At 34.0% G+C, this 21,466-nt stretch overlaps 1 protein-coding gene across 6 annotated transcripts in view; it reads left to right on the top strand.

Moving 5' to 3' along the window:
- ANKS1B (ankyrin repeat and sterile alpha motif domain containing 1B) overlaps positions 1-21,466 on the top strand; it is a 1,102,644-nt gene that overhangs the window by 134,068 nt on the left and 947,110 nt on the right. For all 6 annotated transcript variants that reach the window (XM_028121697.2, XM_028121696.1, XM_028121695.2 and 3 more), the window contains exon 2: positions 16,813-16,893. In XM_028121697.2, coding sequence (XP_027977498.1) covers positions 16,813-16,893 — 81 coding nt within the window. The remainder of the gene's footprint in view (positions 1-16,812; positions 16,894-21,466) is intronic.

Below are 21,466 nucleotides of genomic sequence, written 5' to 3'. Positions count from 1 at the left end.
TTTCAAAGAACATCTAAAGAAATTTGAATTTGAATAATTATACTCTCTGACTGTAATGTGGTAAAACTAGAAATATATTATTAAAAGATAACAAATCTAAGCACTTAAAAATTTAAAAGCAAGCACTAATTTTCAGGATAAAAAGGAAATCAAGACTGAATTTTATAAACTATACATGTATAATAATTGAAATGAAAACATGACTTGTCAAAACCTAAGTGATATGGACAAAATCCTACTCAGGAGAAATGTCCTAGCCTATAATGCTTTTATTTTTAAATAGGAAAGAATAAAATAAGCATTCCACTAAAGAGCTAGAAAAAAGAATATCATAAAAAGTTGTATGGTTGAATTGTTATAGTTAAGAAAATAGTAAATTGGAGTGCCTGGGTGGCTCAGTCAGTTGTCTGATTCTTGATTTCAGCTCAGATCATGATCTCAGGGTCGGTGAGATCAAGCCCTGCATCAGGCTCCATGTTGGGCATGGAGCCTACTTAAGATTCTCTTTCTTCCCCTTCCACCGCCGCCCCCTCCAGCCCCAGCACATTCTATCTCTTAAAAAAACAAAGCAAACAAACAAAAAATCACAAAGAAAACCCCAGAAAGTAGTAAATTAGTAAGTAAACAAACAAGTCATGAATAAATAACTCTTCTGGTAGATGTATGATAAAAATAAAACTAACTGGGGGCACCTGGGTGGCTCAGTTGTTAAGCGTCTGCCTTCGGCTCAGGTCATGGTCCCAGGGTCCTGGGATCGAGCCCCACATTGGGCTCCCTGCTTGGCGGGAAGCCCACTTGCTTCTCCCTCCCCCACTCTCCCTACTTGTGTTCCCTCTCTCACTGTGTCTCTCTCTGTCAAATAAATAAAATCTTAAAAATAAAATAAAACTAACTGTATCTTTTGAATATGGTAATAAAATAGACCCATCTAGGCAAACTCAAAGAAAAAAATAATACAGAACATTAGGAATGAAAATGGTAGAATTGCAAGTGTAGAAGATAATATAAAAATATATATAGTTTTTAATCAATAAATTAGAAAACATAAATGGAAATAACTGACTTCCTAGAAAAATGTCAATTACAGATTGATGCATGTCTAAGGTGACTGTATTGATAAATCAGTAACCATAGAACACACTGGAAATTTTTAGGATTTATTCCACAGAAGTGCTAGTCCTAAATTATTTTACATGTTCTTTCAAATTTTCAAGTAATAGACAATTTAATTTCTATGTTAGTTGATTTATTCTGGAGATTAGAAAAAGACAGAAGACTCTTCAGTTTACCTAACTCTGATACCAAAACTGAAATGAAAGCGTTAAGAAAACTGGAGACCGATTTTACATAAATAAGGATGCAAAATCTTAAATTACAAATAGCAATCCAGGATTATATTAAAAAATATATACCATGGGGAGACAAACTTACTTCTAGGAGTATAAAGATGGTTCTTACCAGGAATTGAATATGTTAATGTATTAAATGGGAAAACCTATGTGATCATCCTGAATTATATCCTAAACAAATTTAACAAACCTTGTAAGAGCATTCTGGATTACTCTTTCTATAGAAACAATGATTAGTCTCTGTCAGGCACTGATCTAGCACTTTACATGGACTGTCTTAACGTAATCTTCCTAACAACCCTATGAAGGATCTAGTACTGGTTTGCTTATTTTATAATAAGCAATAATAAGCACCCGGTGGCTCAGTCGGTTGAGCATCTGCCTTCGGCTCGGGTCATGATCCCAGGGTCCTGGGATCGAGTCCAGCATTAGGCTCACTGCTCAGCGGGGAGCCTCCTTCTCCCTCTCCCTCTGCTGCTCCCCCTGCTTGTACTCTCTCCCTCTCTGTCAAATAAATAAATAAAATCTTAAAAAAAAAAAAGAAACTGAGTCACAGAGTGGTTACATAATCCTACCAAGATCATGCAGTTACAGATGGGACCAGCATTTGAACTTTGGTAGTTTGGATCCTGAGTCTGTGTTTTTTATCCATTATGCTATTCTTTGTCTTTTTGTTCATTACTGAAAGAACAAATTCTTCCTTAATGCGGTAAAAAGTTACCCATGAGAATCCCAACAGCAAACATCATACTAAATGGTATAAAATTCCATAAAATTCATCAACAAGACAAGAATTATCCTCTCATTATTTTAGTGGTTCTAGTCAATGCAGTTGATTAAGAAAAAAAAAAATATCCAGGATAAGGTCAGCTGATTAGCAATTCCATCTGCCACCTGAAATCCCTTTTGCCATGCAACATAACATAATCACATACTCCAAGGATTAAAGTATGGGATATCTTTGGGATATCGTTATTCTGCCTACCACAGTATCTTTGGAAATACGGTTATCTAAGAAGAGAATAAGGATAAAAAGAACAGTTGCCACAAAAACCAGTGTTTACATAACAGTAAGAGATTAATCTGCCTTGTCAGGTGGTTTATTTTTCAGGAATTATATCCAGGTGGAGAAGAAGAGATGAGGGCTGGGAGGAATATGTTTTATACTTTTAGCACTAGTGACAAAATTGAATCTAGGTTGAAATAAATGCTCTAGTTTTCCTCTCATGTTTTCTTAACTCTGTGATTCTCTGCATGGTTACAAATTCTTTCTCATATTCTAAAATCCTGTCTTGTGGCATATACTGTATATATATATATATAGAGAGAGAGAGAGAGAGAGAGAGATTAGAGAGATTTTAAGTTGTATAATTATATCTAAAGGAGTTATTTCTGCTCACAGTTGGCCAGTCTGGTTTGCTGTGTGAATATGTTATTGAAATTTGCATCAAGTGATTCAAGGTGCATATTATTCATTAGAAAATGTTTGGTTAGTGTAATTTTGGCTATGGTGTTCCTTATGTAAACTCACTTATGTAAAATGTGCATTTGTAGTCGCCAGTGTGGCTCTGTACTAGGTCTATTACATAGTTTTGCTTAAAGGTGAGAAATTGTTATTTTTTCTGTGACTTAATTAAATGGGCATTTATTTACCATAAAGCCAGTGTTTTCAGTTACTTTTAGAAAGCATTTAAAAATAATGGGACCTTCCCTGTGTTGTACAATAAAGTAACCACTGTCCACACATGGTTATCAAGCACTTGTAATATCGCTAGTCTAATTACAATGTGCTGTAAGTGTAATATCAACTCTGATTTTGGAAACAGTGCGAAAAGGAATGTAAAAATACTTCAATTTTATATTGGTTATGTGTTGAAATGATAATATTTTGAATATACCAGATTAAATAAAATATATTAAAACTCATTTCCCTCTTTTTACTTTTTAAATGTGGAAACATTAACTGGAACTTTTTTTAAATGTGGAAACATTAATTGGAAACTTTAAATTTACATATATGGTCACATTATTTTAGACATATTTGATCCATATGAGACCCTTCTAATGATAATATAAACTCATGATAATAAAATTATATCATCACTGTAGAGATGAGAACTTAACTTACAGTGCTCAAAAGCATGTGTACGTCTGTCCAGTTCATCTAAAAATGGAAACAAACTATTAAGATATAAACTACAAAGAAGAGCGACTTGGTTTTGCATTGCTTGAAATTATCTGATGTGTCAGAAGACCATTCCTACATATTTTGACCCTGCCTGAAGCATTTGATGCACATTCTCTATAAGTCTGAATATCTGGAGCCCTGGAGTGATTTCAAGGGTCAGGAGTCAAGATGAGAATCAGAAAAGCTGAAACAGTCTTGACTGCTAGGTGTTTACCCCAAAGATACAAATGTAGTGATTTGAAGGGGCACCTGCACCCAGTGTTTATAGCAGCAATGTCCACAATAGCCAAACTATGCAAAGAGCCCAGATATCTATCGATATCTGCTGTGGGTATAGATGTGGTATATACAATGGAATACTACTTAGCCTTCAAAAAAATGAAATATTGACATTTGCAACGATGTGGATGGAACTAGAGGGTATTATGCTAAGCAAAATAAGTCAATTAGAGAAAGACAGTTATCCAATGATCTCACTCATGTGGAATTCAAGAAAACTGAGAATCATAGGGGAAGGAAAGGAAGAATAAAACAAGACAAAATCAGAGAGGGAGACAAACCGTAAGAGACTCTTAATCATAGGAAACAAACTGAGGGTTGCTGGGAGGGGGAGGGTGGTGGGGGGATGGGGTAACTGGGTGATGGACATTAAGGAGGTCCTGTGATGTAATAAGCATTGGGTATTATGTAAGACTGATGAATCACTGAACTCTATCTCTGAAAGTAAGAATATACTATATGTTAATCGAATTTAAATTAAAAAAAAGCTGAAATAGTCTTATGTTGCTGGTGGATATTTCCCATAAGTTGGTAGAGGGTGTAATGATCGATTTGTGGAATAGCTGTGCCTAAAGCTTATTTACCGTACTTCTGAATATTGGCCCAAGAAACTCAGGCTTACAGTTTATTTATGAATAGTCTTCTCCAATATGTGAAAGCTCAGGGAATAAAACATTCTGACTCATGAATGTCCTGGTTATTTGAAAGTTCTGTAGAAAACCTGTTTTGTTTATGTTTGTTCTAAAACATACTAATCCAGTTTGTTGCATTAGTACAAATACTTAACAAAGGAAATTAAATCTCTGGTAATTGGGGAGCTCTGATTGGCTCAGAGCGTTCATCCTGGGCAAGAATTCCCACAAACAATTTAAAATATTGATAAGTTAGGTGTAGGAGATGGAATTGAGTGCGTATTATACTAACACCAAAGATCTATAAATTGCCCTTTTTTGGGAATATGTAATAAGCATTTACAACTACTTAGAAACTCTTGCATTTTATAAAACATTTATGTTAATATGGGCCCTTTTTAAATTTGAAGATTATCATTGAGAAACGAGGAGCACAGTGCAAAAAGTTGGAATGAAGTAGAACATTAGCGTGAAGCTTGAGCTTTTAAACATCAAGTTTTATTTTTTTAAATTAAGTTTTTAGTTGGAAGCTTTGGGTCTGGCTTATTTATAGTGTTTCAAATATGTGTGAATGTGCTGTGGGTACATGGATATGTGCCTACAGGCTCTGTCAATAGGTGCAGTCAAATATATTTACATTTATGCTAAAATTCTATGCTAAACCTCCTTGTTTAAAAAAAGACTGTATCCACATCCATTCTATTTAGGAAAGCAGAATGCACTAGAGATTTTTATTCATGCTATTATAATTCTTGTTTTTTTTCTGATAATGGGGAACTGAGAATGGAATGGGTAAATCAAATCTATAGACCCTGAATCTTATTTTAGTTAGAAATACAAGTATCTTCACTTATTAACTATTATTTTTAAAGATTTGTTTATTTATTTGTGAGAGAGTGCACACGTGCATGCGAGCGAGTGTTGGGGGGTAAGGGAAGAGGAAGAGTGAGAGAGAAAATCTCATGCAGACTATTTGCTGAGCAGAGAGCCCTACATGGGGCTCAATCTCATGACCCTGAGACAATGACCTGAGCCAAAAATAAGAGTTGGTTGCTTATCCCACCGAGCCATCCGTGTGCCCCCCCATTAACTATTTATAATGTTTCATAACATGCAGGACATTTTAGAAATAGTTTGAGCTAATTTAAGATATTTTCTAATTTTTTTTACATCCTTTGCTGGAGGTATTCCTGAGCAACATAGTGTTCTAGTTAACTTTAACTGACGCTCGGCTTTCCCCAAAAGACACCACTGCCCTTGCAGTTTTCTCTAATGGAAATATTTCATCATCCATGCATTTCATTCATGACAGAAACGTCATTCTTTTGCTCTTATCCTATCATATGCATACCTTCTCCCACAGGTTTTATTTTAGACATATCTTTTTGAATTTCCTCCCTCTTCTCTTTCCACCACTGTAACTCCGTTAGTTCACATTTCTTTGTTCCTTTCCTTGACATATTAACCTGACTTCCTGCCACCAATTTGTTTGCTCTGTTCACCTTTCAACTGTCACAAGAAGTCTCATTCTGAAACACTGATCTGAATATCTTTCTGATGCTTAATATCTTTCTGATAACCCTCTTAATTCCTGGTTGCTTGCAGAATATAAGCTTCTTGACATGTTACAAGGCTCTTCACAATCTGGAGTACACCTGTGTTTTCTCCCCTTGTATTTTATTGTCTTTTTGTTTTTCTTTGAAGGTAAATACATAATAATTTTGACTCTTCAAATAATTCAGAGGTAAATGTTGTATTTTTGCATACATTTTTCTATGTTAATGCAAATATTATAAATGGAAATAATGTGTGGATATAAATGAGTTAATACATGGAAAGCATTTAGGATATTAACACAATACTCTGCAATTTGCTTTTTTAACTTAATATGTTTGGTTAACTCTCAAGGTCTATGCATAGAGATCAAACTTAATTACTTTGGTAGTTGATATTCCATGGTGTAGGTGAATCTTAATTAACTTTTCCCTTTTTGATAGGCATTCACAAGCTTTCTCTTTTGTAGTAATGTAGTCTTCATATTAGTACTCTTATTTCATAGGCATCTAGAGGAATTAGCAGAAAAAAATTGTGAAATAAGAAGCAATAAGAGGATCTGTGTACCACCAATTATAAATAATACTAAAAAAAAATATGATTCTGGTGCCAGAATAGAGAAATCAATGAATACAAGAAAACCCCTACAAATAGATCAGCAGTGCATATAAGAATTTACTATAAGAAAAGTTGATATTTGAAAGATGCAAGAAAAGGAAAAATCATTCAATAAATAGTCCTGAAAAAATGTTTTAATGACTACCTCATACCATTTAGTATCCCTTCCCTCAAATTTGCCTGTTACCTTGTAGTCCAGAGACCATGAGTTTTATCCATTCCAGAGAACAAATCTCCCATTCTGCTGTTCCAAGAAGAGGAGGGGATCTGTGAATCTGATTTAGATTTTCAACCTATGTTGTTGCTTATCTCAGTATTCCATTTTTTATTTTTGAGTAGTGGTACATTGTATGGATATGTCACAATTTATTTATCCATTCACCTGTTAATGAACATTTCAGTTATTTCAGCTTTGGAGTATTGTAAATAAAGCTTTATGAATATTTATGTATAAATCTGTGTGGACATATGCTGTCATTTCTCTTGACTAAATACCTAGAGTGGAATTGCTGATTGTGTAGTAGTTATATGTTTAACGTTTTAAGAAACTGCCAAATTGTTTCCTAAAGTGGTTGTACTGTTTTATATGCCTACCTGCAATGTGTGAGAGTTGTAGTTGATTTAAATCCCTGTCAACATTGGTATGTGAACTCTTTTTAATCATGGCCACTTTAATAGATATGACTAGTATCTCATGCTTTCAATTTGCATTTCTCTGGAGACAAATGATGTTGAGCATCTTTTCATGTTTTTACTTGCCATCTGTATACCTTCTTTGTTGTAGTATCTGCTTCAAATCTTTTGCCCACTTTTTTTTAATTAGGTTGTTAATTTTCTTATTAGTGTATTTTAGGATTTCTTATCTGGATTAAAGAATATATGGGAAATATGATTTGCAAATGTTTTCTCTCAGTTCATTTCCTTTTTATTCTCTTAATGTTGTCTTTGAAGAACAGAAACTCTTAATTTTGATGAAGTTTTAGTTTGTCTGATTTTCTTATGTAGGGCATTTTTGGTGTCCTATCAAGAAATTTTGGCTTAACCTAAGGGCACAAATTTTCTCAAATTTTCTTGTAGAAGTTCTAAGGTTTTAAGTTTTGCTTTTAAATATAGGATTCCTTTTAAAGTTAATTTTTTAAAGTTAATTTATTTTGGCTTAAGGATATCCATTTGTTTCAGCACAGTTTTTTGAATTCTTTAATGAATTGCCATTGTGCCTTTGTAAAAAATCAATCACATATATGTATAGATCTAAATGTACTCTGTATTCCTCCATTCTGTTCCATTGATTTATCTTTAATACTGTACCATCTCTTGTTTACCATATAGCTTCATCATAGTCTTAAAATCAGGTAGTGTAAGTCTCCAACTTTGTCTTTTTCAAAGTTGCTTTGGCTAGTTGAGGTCCTTTGTATTTCCACATGAGTTTTAAAATCAGTTAGTTTCTACAAAACAAGCTTGCTGGGATTTTGATTGAATTACATTGAATCCCAAGATCAATTTGTAAAAAATTAACATAACAATATTGAGTCTTCTGATTTATGAACTTGGTATTACCTCATCATTTGTTTAGGTCCTGTAATTTCTCTCAGTATACATATTTACACATCTACTGTCAAATTTATTCCTAAGTATTTCATATTTTTCACGCTATTGTAAATCGTATTTTTTATGTTGAAAATAATCATTTGCTTGACAAATATTTATTGAATATTTAATGAGAAAAAAGTGGACTGGGGAACATTTGTTGTAACATATGTTGCTTTGCACAGCATTCTTCTACCCTTTGGGAAATAACCCTTCCACATAAATGGTCCTAGTAGAGGCTGCCAATCAAGGCAACCTACTGTCTTGACCATAGGGTTGTGCATACCATCCAAACTGGTCCAAATCCTTCCACAAGATTTTCCAGTACTTGGGCAAGTGAATGGTGGAAGGAAGAAGACAGTTCCTCTCCAGGCAATGAAACTGTTAGGATACACTATCCTGGACAGTGCTCCATATGACTCCCAAATCTGTATCTCTCGCTCTAATCTTTCCTTTATCCTCTAGAATATTTTTTTCATTTTAAAAATTTAAATTCAGTTAATTAGCATATAATGTGTTATTGGTTTCATGGGTAGAGGTCAGAGATTCACAGTCTTATATAATACCCAGTGCTCATGTAAATGGTATTTTTAAACAAAACTTTGATTTCTGATTGTTCTTTGCTAGCATATAGAAATACGGTTGGTATTTATCTATTGAATTGTATCTTGCAGCTTTGCTAAACACACTTCAGTGTTTTTTGGAGCAAGCTTTTCTTTTTTAAAATGTTTTATCTTGAATAATTTTATATTTATAGGAGTATTGCAAAGATAGGTCAGAGAGTTCCCTGTACTTTTCACACAATTTCCCTAATTAAACACAATTTTTAACTTTAGCAGCTTTTTTCTTGTAGGTTTCATAGGGTTTTCTATAAACATGATTATGTTATTTTCAAATAAAGAGATTTTCTTCTTTATAATCTCGAGCTTTTTATTTCTTTTTCTTGTAACTGCTTTTCTAGCCACTACTGGGGGTCTGGGATGGAATCTGTTGAGGATGGAGGTCCTCGGTGTTTTGGGGATTGAGTTGGGTCAGGGACTACCCAGCAGCAGAGGGCCTCTCTCTTTTTCTCATGTTCTTGCTGGGGCTGATGGTGCAGGGGGCATACACTCCTAGGAGGCCATAGAGACCATAAGGTCCACTGACCTGTTGCTGTAGCCAAATTCATTGTCATACTAGGAAATGAACTTGACAAAGTGGTCTTTGAGGGCAGTGCCAGCCCCAGCTTTAAAGGTGGAGGAGTGGATGTTAGTGTTGAATTTACAGGAGACAACCTGGTCCTCAGTGTAACCCAGGATATCCTTTAGGGGGCCTTCCCATGCCTGCTTCACCACTTTCTTTGTGTTACCATGTTTGACATTTTTTTCTAAGTAAATCATTTATGACCATCACTTTGGTAGTGGGGATGGAGAAGGCCATGTGCGTGAGTCTCCCATTCAGCTCAAGAATGACCTTGCCCATAGTCTTGGCAATGCCAGCAGATGCAGGGATGATATTCTGGGCAACCATGCTACAGTTTTGCAGAGAGGCCATCCATGGTAAGTCTTCTGGGTGGCAATGATGGCATGGACTGTAGTTGTTAAGTTCCTCCATGATGCTAAAGTTGTCATGGATGACCTTGGCCAGGGGAGCCAAGTAGTTGGTGGTGCAGGTGGTGCAGTGTTGATGACAGTCTTAAGGGAGTTTTATACTTCTCATGGTTCATGCCCATCCTAAACATGGGGGCATCAGCAGAAAGGACAGAGATGATGACCCTTTTGTCTCTAAGCCTTCTTGGAGTTCAGAAGGCTTTCAGTATCTTTCTTACCTTGGGTTCAATCCCAACCTTCTCCAAGGTAGCAAAGATACCAGAAGACTCCATACTGTATTCAGCACCAGCATTACCCTATTGTGCTGTTGGTGGTGTCTAGTTCCTGGAAGATAAAGATTGGCTTTTCATTGATGACAAGCTTCCCAGTCTCAGCCTTGATTGTGCCATTGAACTTGTCATGGATGGAATCATACTCTGGAATATGTAGACCAGATATTTGAGATCAGTGAAAGGGTCAATGATGGTGACAATATTTACTTTGTCAGAGTTAAGAGGAGCTCTGGTGATCAGGTGCCCAATAGGGACAAATACATTTACTCTGATCATCATCGTGTCTCAGGGATGATGCAGGAGAGGATGCAGCTGTCTATCAAATGAAGAGGAGAAGAGAGCCTTCAGTTACAATGTTGAATAGAAGTTGTGTGAAGACATCCTTGCCTTTTCTTGATCTTAAAGGGAAAGTATTCAGTCTTTAATCATTAAATGTGATGTTAGCTGTAAGTTTTTTGTAGATGGCTTTTACCAGGTTGATGAAGTTTTCTTCTATTCCCAGTTCAACAGTTTATTATTAGGAATTAATGTTGGATTTTGGCACTTATTGAGTAATGTTGGATTTCTGCACTTATTGAGATAATCATAGGACTTTTGTAGTCTGTTAATATGATATATAATGAATGTTAAAACAAACTTGCATTCCTGAGATAAACTACATTTCATCATGATATAGTGTCCTTTTTATATATTGTTGGGTTCAACTTGCTAAAATTTTACTGAGGATTTTGTGTCTATATTGATGAGTGATATATTGACCTGTAGTTTTCTTTTGTTGTATATCTTTGTCTATTCTCAGAGAGTGCTACACTCATAGAATGTTAGGCATTATTTGTATCTCTTAAATATTATTCAACCATTTTTGTAGAATTAGTATTCTTAAATGGTTGGCAGAATTTCTCTTGAAGCCATATGGACCTGGAGGTTTTGTTTTGTGGAGAATGTTTTTAACTAAAAGTTCAAATTTGATTTCTTTAATAGATGTCGGACTATTCAGGCTATTAATTTCTTTTTGAGTGAGTTTTGGTAATTTGTGTTTTTTAAGAAACTTGTCCATTTCATCTAATTTTCTGATTTCTTGGTATAAAGTCATTAATAATATTCTTCTACTACATGTTTTATATCTTTAGAATATGCAGTGATGTTATCTCTTTCTGATATTGGTAATTTGTGTCTTCTAGAGCAGTTTAGCTATAGATATATCAATTTTATAGAATTTTTTTTAAAGAATCAGATTTTGATTTCATGATTTTCTCTATTACTCTGTTTTCTGTTTCCTTTGGTTTCTGCTGTTCTTTAATAATTCCTTACTTAGGGCTTAATACGTTCTTTTTGTTGTTGTTTCTTAAGGGGGAAGCTGAGGTCAGCAATTTGTGACCTTTCTTCTGATCTAATATTGTCATTTTAATGCTATAAATTTTCCTTTAGGTACTGCTTTAGTTGCATCCCAAAAGTTTTGATATATTGTGTTTTTTCTTTTTTGGTTCAAAATATCTCATCATCTCCCTTTTTGAGATTTTCTTTGATCTACATGTTACTTAGTTTTCAATATTTGTGGGGTTTCCAGATACTTTTCTGTTAATGATATTTAATTTAATTCCACTGGTGTGAGAACATATTTTGAATCATTGAATCATTGAGGTTTGTTTTATGACATACAATATGGTATATTTTGATACATGTCCTGTGTTTATTTGAAAAGAGTGTGCATTCAGCAGCTATTGGGTAGAGTGTTCTATAAATGTTAGTTATTTAAGTTGGTTAATAGTATTATTGAGGAAAAAAATACAGTATTATTGAGGACTTACATGCCCTTATAATTTTCTCTTTACTTGTTCTATCAATTCCTGAGCGAGGGGTGTTGAATCCTCAAGTATAGGTAGAAAAGTCTATTTCTTTTTGCAGTTGTAACAGTTTTTGCTTCATGTATTTTGAAGTTCTGTTATTAGATGCAAAAAACATTTAGGATTGTAATATCCTCTTAATAAATTGGGTTCTTTATCATTATGAAATGATTTTCTCTCCCTTGCTCTGAATAATTTTTGCTCTGAAATGTAATTTATCCAATGTTAATATAGTCATTCAGCTTTCTTTTGATTATCGTCAGTATGGCTTTTCTGCCCTTTAACATCTGTTTGTGTCTTTCTATTTAAAGTAGGGTCTTGTGGTGAGCATATAGTTGGGTCTCAGTTTTTTTTTAAATCCAGTCTGACAGTTTTTCCTTTTTAACTAGGGTAATTAGATCATTTATAGTTAATGTAATTATTGTTGTGGTTGTATATAAATCTACCATCTTATCATCTACTTTCTATTTCTTCCATCTGTTCTTTGTTCCCCTTTTCTGCTTTCTTTGCCTCTTTTGTATTATTTTTTAATGATTTCATAGGTTAGTTTAAATGACTACATTGTATCTAATATTTTTGTTTCATTTATGGCTTTATTCATTAAAATTTTTTATTTTATCTTATTCATTAATTTTTTATTTATATAATTTAGCACACATTTACTTAACAGCTACTCTGTTGAGTGGTTAGAGAACGAATTTTACAGAAGGTGAGTCTTGATCTAGGCTTTGGAGAAATGGTAAAATATGATTGGTTAGAGAATCTTACAGGTTAATAGAAGGGTGTGAATAAAGGCACATAAGGTACAAATTAATAAGGCAGGATTGGATAAGCTTAGCAAGAGGAACAGAAGTACAAATATTCTGAGAATATCCTAGGAAATTGAAATGCTTCAATGCTTCAAGGAATTTATTTATTTTTATTTATCTGTTTATTTTAAAGAAGTAATCATGTGTTTTTTAAATTCTGGCTGAGGGGTTCACATTCTGCAATCTTTTTAAAAATTTAAATTCAATTAATTTTCAATTCAATTAAAAAATTTAAATTCAATAAATTTAAATTCAATTAATTAACATATAATGTATTACTAGTTTCAGAGATTGAGATCCACTGTTTCATCAGTCTTATATAATACCCAGTGCTCCTTACGTCATGTGCCCTCCTTAGTGTCCATAACCCAGTTACCCCATCCCCCACCCCACCCCCCTCCATCAACCCTCAATTTGTTTCCTGTGATTAAGAGTCTCTTATGGTTTGTCTTCCTCTCTCATTTCATCTTGTTTTGTTTTTTCCTCTCTTCCCCTATGATCCTGTGTTTTGTTTCTTAAATTACACATATGAGTGAGAATATAGGATAATTGTCTTTCTCCGATTGGCTTAGTTTTTATTTTTATTTTTTTTCTGGTTATTTACGCTTGAAAACTGAGTCATTCTAGATTACCATCTCCTTCTTTCCTCATTTGACCCCTGTATCTTACTGATTTGTCCTTTTAATTAACTACTGAATAAGTGCCTTCTACTCCTTTTCATTGTCCCTTCTTAGTTGAAATTTGTTATGATCTCTCATTTGGAATAGTTTTTCATTCTGTGCTAGCTGGAACTGCACTTACCTTACTACTTTGTAACTGCTTATGTGTCTGTCTTCTCTGTTAGACTCTGTTCTTGTAAATGTGGACCCTGAATTATGATTTTGTACTCTCAGTTCCTAGCTTAATACGTGACATACAATTGGTATACAATACATAATTTGTGAATGCATGAATTAACTTGTCATTAGACCTTAGTTTTTAAAATTGTTTTTCATTTTAATTCCAATATGATTTATATAGTGTTTATATAGTGTTATATTAGTTTCAGGTGTACAATATAGTGCTTGAACAATTCTATGCATTACTCAGTGCTTATCATGATAATTACACTCTTAATTCCCTTCACCTATTTCACCCATCCTCTCCCCACTCTCATCTCGTAACCATCAGTTTGTTCTCTATAGTTAAGAGTCTGTTCCTTGGTTTGTCTCTCTCTTTTTTTTCTGTGCTCATTTGTTTTGTTTCTTAAATTCCACATATGAGTATAATCATATGGTATTTGTCTTTCTCTGACTGGTTCGTTTAGCGTAGCATTATACTCTCTAGATCCATCCATGTTATTGCAAATGGCAATGTTTTATTCTTTTTTATGGTTAAATAATATTCCATTATATGTATAGATATGGATAGATTTAGATCGATCTATTTATGTATCTATGTATTGATGTATCTATGTATCCATCGATCTATCTATAGGCTGCTTCCATAATTTGGCTATTGTAAATAATGCTGCAATAAACATAGTTGTGTATTTATCTTTTTGAATTAGTGTTTTTGTATTCTTTAGATAAGTACCCAGTAGTGGAATTACTGGATCATATGGTAGTTCTGTTTTTAATTTTTTTGAGGAACCTCCACACTGTTTTCCACAGTGGCTATACCAGTTTGCATTCCCACTAACAGTGCACGTGGGTTCCTTTTTGTCCACATCCTCACCAACACTTGTTTCTTGTATTGTTGATTTTGGCCATTCTTACATGTGTGAGGTGTTTTGTCATTGTAGTTTGATTTGCATTTCTCATAATGAGTGATGTTAGGCATCTTTTCATGTGTCTGTTGCCTATATCTATGCCTTCTTTGGAGAAATGTCTTCATGTTTTCTTCCCATTTTTAATTGGATTGTTTGGTTTTTTGGTGTTGAGTTTTATCAGTTCTTTATATATTTGGGGTTCTAACCCTTTATCATTAGAACATATCTTCTCCCATTTCAGTATGTTGTCTTTTAGTTCTGTTGATTATTTCCTTTGTTGTGTAGAAGCTTTCTATGTTGATGTAGACCCAATTGTTCATTTTTGCTTTTGTTTCCCTTGCTTCAGGAGACATATCTAGAAGGATGTTGCTATAGTCAATTTCAGAGAAATTATTGCTTGTGCTCTATTCTAGAATTTTTATGGTTTCAGATCTCACATTTAGGCCCTTAATCTATTTTGAGTTTATTTTTGTATACAGTGTAAGAAAATGGTACATTTTCATTCTTTTGCATGTAGCTGTCCAGTTTTTCCAACACCATTTGTCGAAAAGAATGTCTTTTTCCCATTGCATATTTTTGGCTTCTTTATCGAAGACTGACCATAAATTGTAGATTTATTTCTGGGTTTTGTATTCTGTCCTGTTGATTTATGTGTCTGTTTTTGTGCCAGTACCATACTGTTTTTTTTTTAATTTTAGTTTTAATTTATTTTTTTGAGAGAGATCAAGCACAAGTGAGAGAGAGCAAAAGCAGAGGGGCAGAGGGAGAAAGAGAAGAAGGCTCCCTGCTGAGCAGGGAGCCCAATGTGGTGCTTGATCCCAGGACCCTGGAATCATGACCCGAGTGAAGACAGACACTTAACCAACTGAGCCACCCAGGCACACCAGTACCATACTGTTTTTTGATTACTACAGCTTTGTAATACAAGTTAAACTCTGTAATTGTGATTCCTTCAGGTTTTTTCTTTTTCAAGATTGCTTTGGCTATTCAGGGTCTTTTGTGATTCCATACAAATTCTAGGATTGTTTGTTCTAGTTCTGTGAAAAATGTTGTTGGTATTGATAGGCATTGCATTAAATGTCTAGATTACTTTGGGTAATTTAGCCATTTCAACAGTATTTGTTCTTCCAGTCCATGAGCATGGAATGTCTTTCCATTTCTTTGTGTCATCTTGAATTTCTTTGAAATGGTGTGCTTGTAAATGGGATTGTTTTCTTAATTTCTCTCTCTGCTTCTTCATTATTAGTGTATAGAAATGCAACAGATTTCTGTACATTGATTTTGTATACTGTGACTTCATGGTAGTTTTTTGGTGGAATATTTCAGGTTTTCTATGTACAGTATCATGTCACCTGTAAATATTGAAAGTTTTACTTTTTCCTTACCAATTTGGGTGCCTTTTATTTCTTTGTGTTGTCTGATTGCTGTGGTTGGGACTTCCATTACTGTGTTGAATGAGAGTGGTGAGAGCGGACATCCTTGTCTTGTTGCTGACCTTAGCGGATAAGCTCTCAGTTTTTCTCCTTTGAGTATGATGTTTGTTGTGGGTTTTTCATGTATGGCCTTTATGTGTTGAGGTATGTTCCCTCTAAACCTGCTTTAAGGGTTTTTATCATGAATGGATATTGTAGTTTGTCAGATGATTTTCTGTTTTGCAGTTTTTGTGCATCTATTGAAATGATCATATGGTTTTTATCCTTTTATTGATGTGGTGTATCATGTTGATTGATTTGTGAATAGTATCAAAATATGTATACATTATCTTCAAAATATGTTGTGTTGTAAAATGATATCTTCAAAACTCTTCTTGTGATTTATAACAGTCCAAATCTTCAATTATATTTTCAAGTATGAAATACTGATTATCTTGGTAACATTTGAACAGCAAGAAGGGTTTATATTCTTCCCATAATGCAGAAATATCTTTTAACTTATATAAATCTCTGACATCTCAGAAGGATTGTGTTAAAATGGAGGAGGCAGGTGTCATAAATCTTTATTCTTTGGTATAGAATGTAGTAGCTGAGTGTTAATTGCTTCCAATATTGTAGTATTTATATAAAGTAATAGGGAATTTTTGGATTCAGGTTTTAATACATGGCAGTAGTCCTACATTCACTAATAATTTCTAGAGGTGGTTATATTCCCTAATAATTTCCTTATATCAGATAAATGAAGTTATTGTTCCAAGGAGAATGCATGAAAGATGGCATTCATTTTCTACATGACTAGAATTTTCTTATGCAACATGCTGCTGGCTGTGGGACTCTGAGGCTTCTTTTTGTTTTTCAAAGCACGATTCTGCTTAACTGTTAACTCTGCGCTTGTGCTTTATTTGCAGCATCTGGCGAGGCCCCAATGTGAACTGCACAGACAGTTCGGGTTACACTGCTTTACACCATGCAGCCTTAAATGGACATAAGTAAGTGCTATTTATTTGGACTAGAAACCTAGTGTATTTAGTTACATGTGATGAAATTCATTATGTTGATAATACCTATCTCATGTTGCCAAGAGTTTCCTGGGCTTAGGTGAATTTGAACAGGCACTAGGTGGCAACACTGACAATTTAAACTTGGTAAAAATGTTGCTGTGGATGATTATGTGCAGCGTATAAACCAAGAGAATTGTTCTAAAATAGTCAAATATGCAAGAAGAATAAAGAAGTGACAGGACATGTTAGTTATGTGTAGTTTTCGGGGGGGGGGATGGTATAAAACCAATTAGTAATGCCACCCTACCTTTTTTGGGTGTCTTTATCTAACATGGGGAGTATTCACCAAGAGTAAAATCTTAATAGGTTCTTACTATGACTATGAACCGCTTCAAAATCCTTCAAATTTAGGAAATACGCTTTTTCTTTGTCATTCAAAATAGTCTTTCTAAAGGTTTTAAATTTCTTTAACCTTTGGAATTACGTTTCAATAATGTGATAGCCTACAGTATGGACAGTGAAAGACTGTGTAACCATCACCATCATTTCATTTCTAGTGTTTTATTTAGGTTACCTAATGGTTTACTGACAAAATGTGAGGAGTCTGAATGATTCAGATGTTCTGTTCTCCCCCATCAGAAAGAAAGGGACTTTTCATGTCTCCCTTTCCTTTCTGTTTTTCCTTTGCTCTAATGATCCAAATTATTAGTCTTCCCAGACTTGGATCATTTCATTTTACTTTTACTTCAGTTTTTAAAAAATTTATTTATTTTAGAAAAAGAGAGAGAGTGTATGTGTGCATGCACATGCCAGGGGAAGGGCAGAGGGACAGAATCTTCAAGCAGACTTCCCACTGAGTTTGGAGCCTGACTTGGGGCTTGATCCCATGACCCATGAAATCACAATCTGAGCTTGACCAAGAGTTGGATGCTTAACTGACTGAGCCACCCAGGTGCCCCCATTTTACTAGAGTTTTTTTAGATGTAGTAATTACTGCCTTAAAAATGCTAGTTACAAAAAAAAAAAAAAGCTAGTTGCTTTTTGCTTTCCCACATAACTGTTCCTTTATTTTGTGAATTGAGACACAAGATCCAAGTCACACTTGATTACATTTTATGGCCTTAAAGTTCTCACAAAAGAAACACCCTTTTTGTCATTTATCACTATGACATTTTTTATTTTTAAACTTATTGCATAATCTAACATTATCACTGGATATGGAGATATATCTGTATCTATCTACCATATATAATTATACATATAATCATAAATGTAATGTTTCATCATTTGGGTTCTTAGTATTAGAATCCCCAAACAACATTTCTTTTTATCCACTCCCTATTCTATGTTATATTTCTTATACATGTAACTTAGAACCTTTTATTGTGCTGGGTCTTTTTCAAAATATATTGCTGTCCTTCTGTAGAGTGTAAAATGTATACAGATACCTACAATCTGAATGTTTTAAAGGGATTACTATTTATTCTTCTTTGTACCATCAGGAATGAAGGCAAATTAAATCAGCCCAATAAATACAATGCTGATGGCTTCTTTGGTCATCTTAATTGTGTGTTTAGGGGGATTTCAGTTAGGAAAATAATTGGAAAGACCAGCTGTCAGATCTAATGGTCAGAAGATCTTGGGCCTGAGCACTGGAGCTATCCTCCTTATCTTGTTCTTTCTGAACTTGTCATGATAAGCACTTCTCAAAATAATGTTGTCCCAAAATGGATTAGCACTCATATCCATCTGTGGTTTTCAGTGGTTAGTAAATGTTTTTGATTTACACGTGATGGCCTGTCAAGTTCTAACCATTGAGATATGTTTCCCTTTGGTCCACTGCATAATTTTTCATTTCTATTAGCAATGTACAAAGTAAAGATAATTTAAGCGAATTGATTAGCAATCATTAAGATCATAAAGAGGGCGGATTTGACTAGATATCTTAGCTATCTTTTAAGAGCTCTTTAATTGCAGATATTCTCTGAGAATTATGTATCTCTGCTTTTATATGCAGATCCCATCTTTTTAACACTTTCTAGAAAGATTTTACTCAGTGTCATTCTATAGGCATTGGAAAAAAGCAGACGACTTCTAATCCCATCTTACCATCTCTGCTAGTTATATGTCTTGAGCCATTTAATTAACCCGTCTAGGGCTCAGTTCAGTATAATGAGTACATAAGCTGGACATTTTCCATTGTTTCTTTCAATTATAACATTTTGTGATACGCTGTTTTAGTATTTGTGGCTCAGTTATGTACTATGATGCTACAGTTCTGAAATTTGGATTTTCATCTAGAGTGTAATCTCTTTACTTAAATTACCCGTGGATTTTTAAAATTAGAGATGGTTTATTCAATCCTGCCCCCTCCCTTCCCTCAGTTTATAGATGGAGAAATAAGCCCATTCTGGATAAATGACATATAGTGGTCACTTAGATATTAAGGAGGGGCTGTGTTTAGACTTAAGTGTTTTAGTTCTAAGTGCATGCTTTTACCATGACTCTACATTATCTTCCTTTTGTGGCTCTATGCACATTAGTTTTCTAAACTCTTGCTGGCTTTCTCTGTTCTATTATCTATTTCTGGGCTGCCTCCCATTATCATCAACTAGTGTGCTCACATAGAATGCTAAAATACTGGCTTAAGAAAAGATACTTGAAGGAGAAAAAAAGTCATAGTATATATCTCAGAGCCAGAGAAGAATGTTTTTTTTCTTTTCTTTGCCTCTGCTTCTCCACTTAGCAAGGTAATGAACAATTGATTATTTTGTATTCTTCCCAAGCAAGCCTTAGCAGTCAGCACAGAAACACATCATTTCCATGTTTGTTGCTATTGTTGTTGTAGACTCAGCTGTAGATTGTTTCTGAAAACATGATTTCTAGGCTAAAGTTCATGGAATCATAGAGGTAGCAGTAATAATACAGGGTTCTGTAACTTCTTATTTTGCTTTGAACACAAGCTTTTCTCCTACCCTCAACATACAATCTAAGCCTTCATACTGCAAATTAAGCCTGTTTTATATCCTCTTATTTTGTGTGTTTTACTGGGGTCTCTGTTTATCAACTCTAGTTAATCCACAAGTGGAGCAGCGTTTTGTACCTGAAATACATTATTTCATAAAGAACAATTCATCTCCACTTAGCCAAATCCAGACAAAATAGAAAATGTACTTCTATTAGTGATTTCCTGGGTCATTTGTAATTGCAGATTAGAAAATTATTAACTTCGAATGATAGAAAAAAACATGGTCAATAGAAAAAAATCCACTAGCAATGATTATAAGTTATTTCAATAGATAGGCAAGAGACCTATTTCTGTTTTTCTTTTTTATAATGTGAAAGATCCATTTTCTCTCTCATGTATTTCTGCTACAAATCTGGCTCTCTTAATTCTCTTCTGAATAGACATTAGCCAGCCAGCTGGCCTGCCTTTCTGCCTTTCTTCTTCCCTCTCTCCTTCCTTCCCTCACTTTTTTCCTCCCTCTTTCCCTTTTTCCTTCCTTCCTCTGTCCCTTCTTCCTTCTCTTCCTCTCTCCTCTCCTTTCCTCTTTTCTTTTTCTAATCTTTTCTTTTTAATAATAATCTTACTGTTCACTATAAGGTTTTACTAAACATGTGTATTCATATTTCAGTTCTCCTCTTAGCAAAAATTATTTCAGTTCTCCTTCTTAGCAAATTATTCCTTTTCTTTTTTTCTTGTTAAGTTTCATCTCATTAAGCTATATTGGGCACACTGTGATTCTTGGATGCTGTTTTGAGAACTGTCAGCACTAAATTGTTATCATTTATAACTTCGAAATATGTATATTCTTTGTTATGTGTCGGGTTTAAGTATTTGCTGTTCTTGCTTTTCATTCTCTAAATATTTAATGCTTGAATCCTAGACTCCATTATCTGAAATCCAAACTGTATCTCAAATTATATCTAGAATCCAGATAGTAATTTATGTGTACTTTTGATTTACTCTTTCTTAGGTTTTCTAATGAAAGAGAACTTCTTCTAAAAATTTATATAGTCTGGTCCATAAAGTTTCTCTTCGGATAACCTAGAAATAACTTTGATCTGATTGCTTCTTTCCTGGATAAGGATATTAAATAGTTAAAATTTGCTCTTATTCACTCTCCTTGGAAATCTATGTGAGTGAATTCAGTATAAAAAGGAGCTCCAGTTAGAAAATTAGGAGTGGATTGCCCTAAGGTCTTTTGACCATGTCAAACACATTTGCAACTCTATTTCTGTTAAGGAGGAGTAAAATCTTCAAGAAAGTCTAAAATCAAAAGGGCCTTAATTAATGTGAGAATTTCATTAGTTTGTTAAATACTCTATCCATATGAAGATGATTTGCATTTATTTCAAAGTTCTTTGGACTAGTAACGAGGAAGGATGGAACAAAATAAATGTCTTTGGTTATGATTTAATTATAGGGAAATTTGCTTTTGAGGTAAAGAAATTTGAATTTTGAACCTTCCCAATTAACTTAATTTTGCTCAGAACATATCCTGAAACTTCTTAAAAGATATATCATATGGATTAGAAGTATATTCATATCTATCAGAAA

The sequence above is a fragment of the Eumetopias jubatus genome, unplaced genomic scaffold, assembly GCF_037043125.1.
Source record: "Eumetopias jubatus isolate StellerSeaLion01/CBP00866 unplaced genomic scaffold, mEumJub1_p1.0 scaffold_8, whole genome shotgun sequence".
Classification (NCBI taxonomy): domain Eukaryota; kingdom Metazoa; phylum Chordata; class Mammalia; order Carnivora; family Otariidae; genus Eumetopias; species Eumetopias jubatus.
The sequence above is the reverse complement of the archived record's forward strand: the minus strand, read 5'-3'. Positions and strand labels throughout refer to the sequence as shown.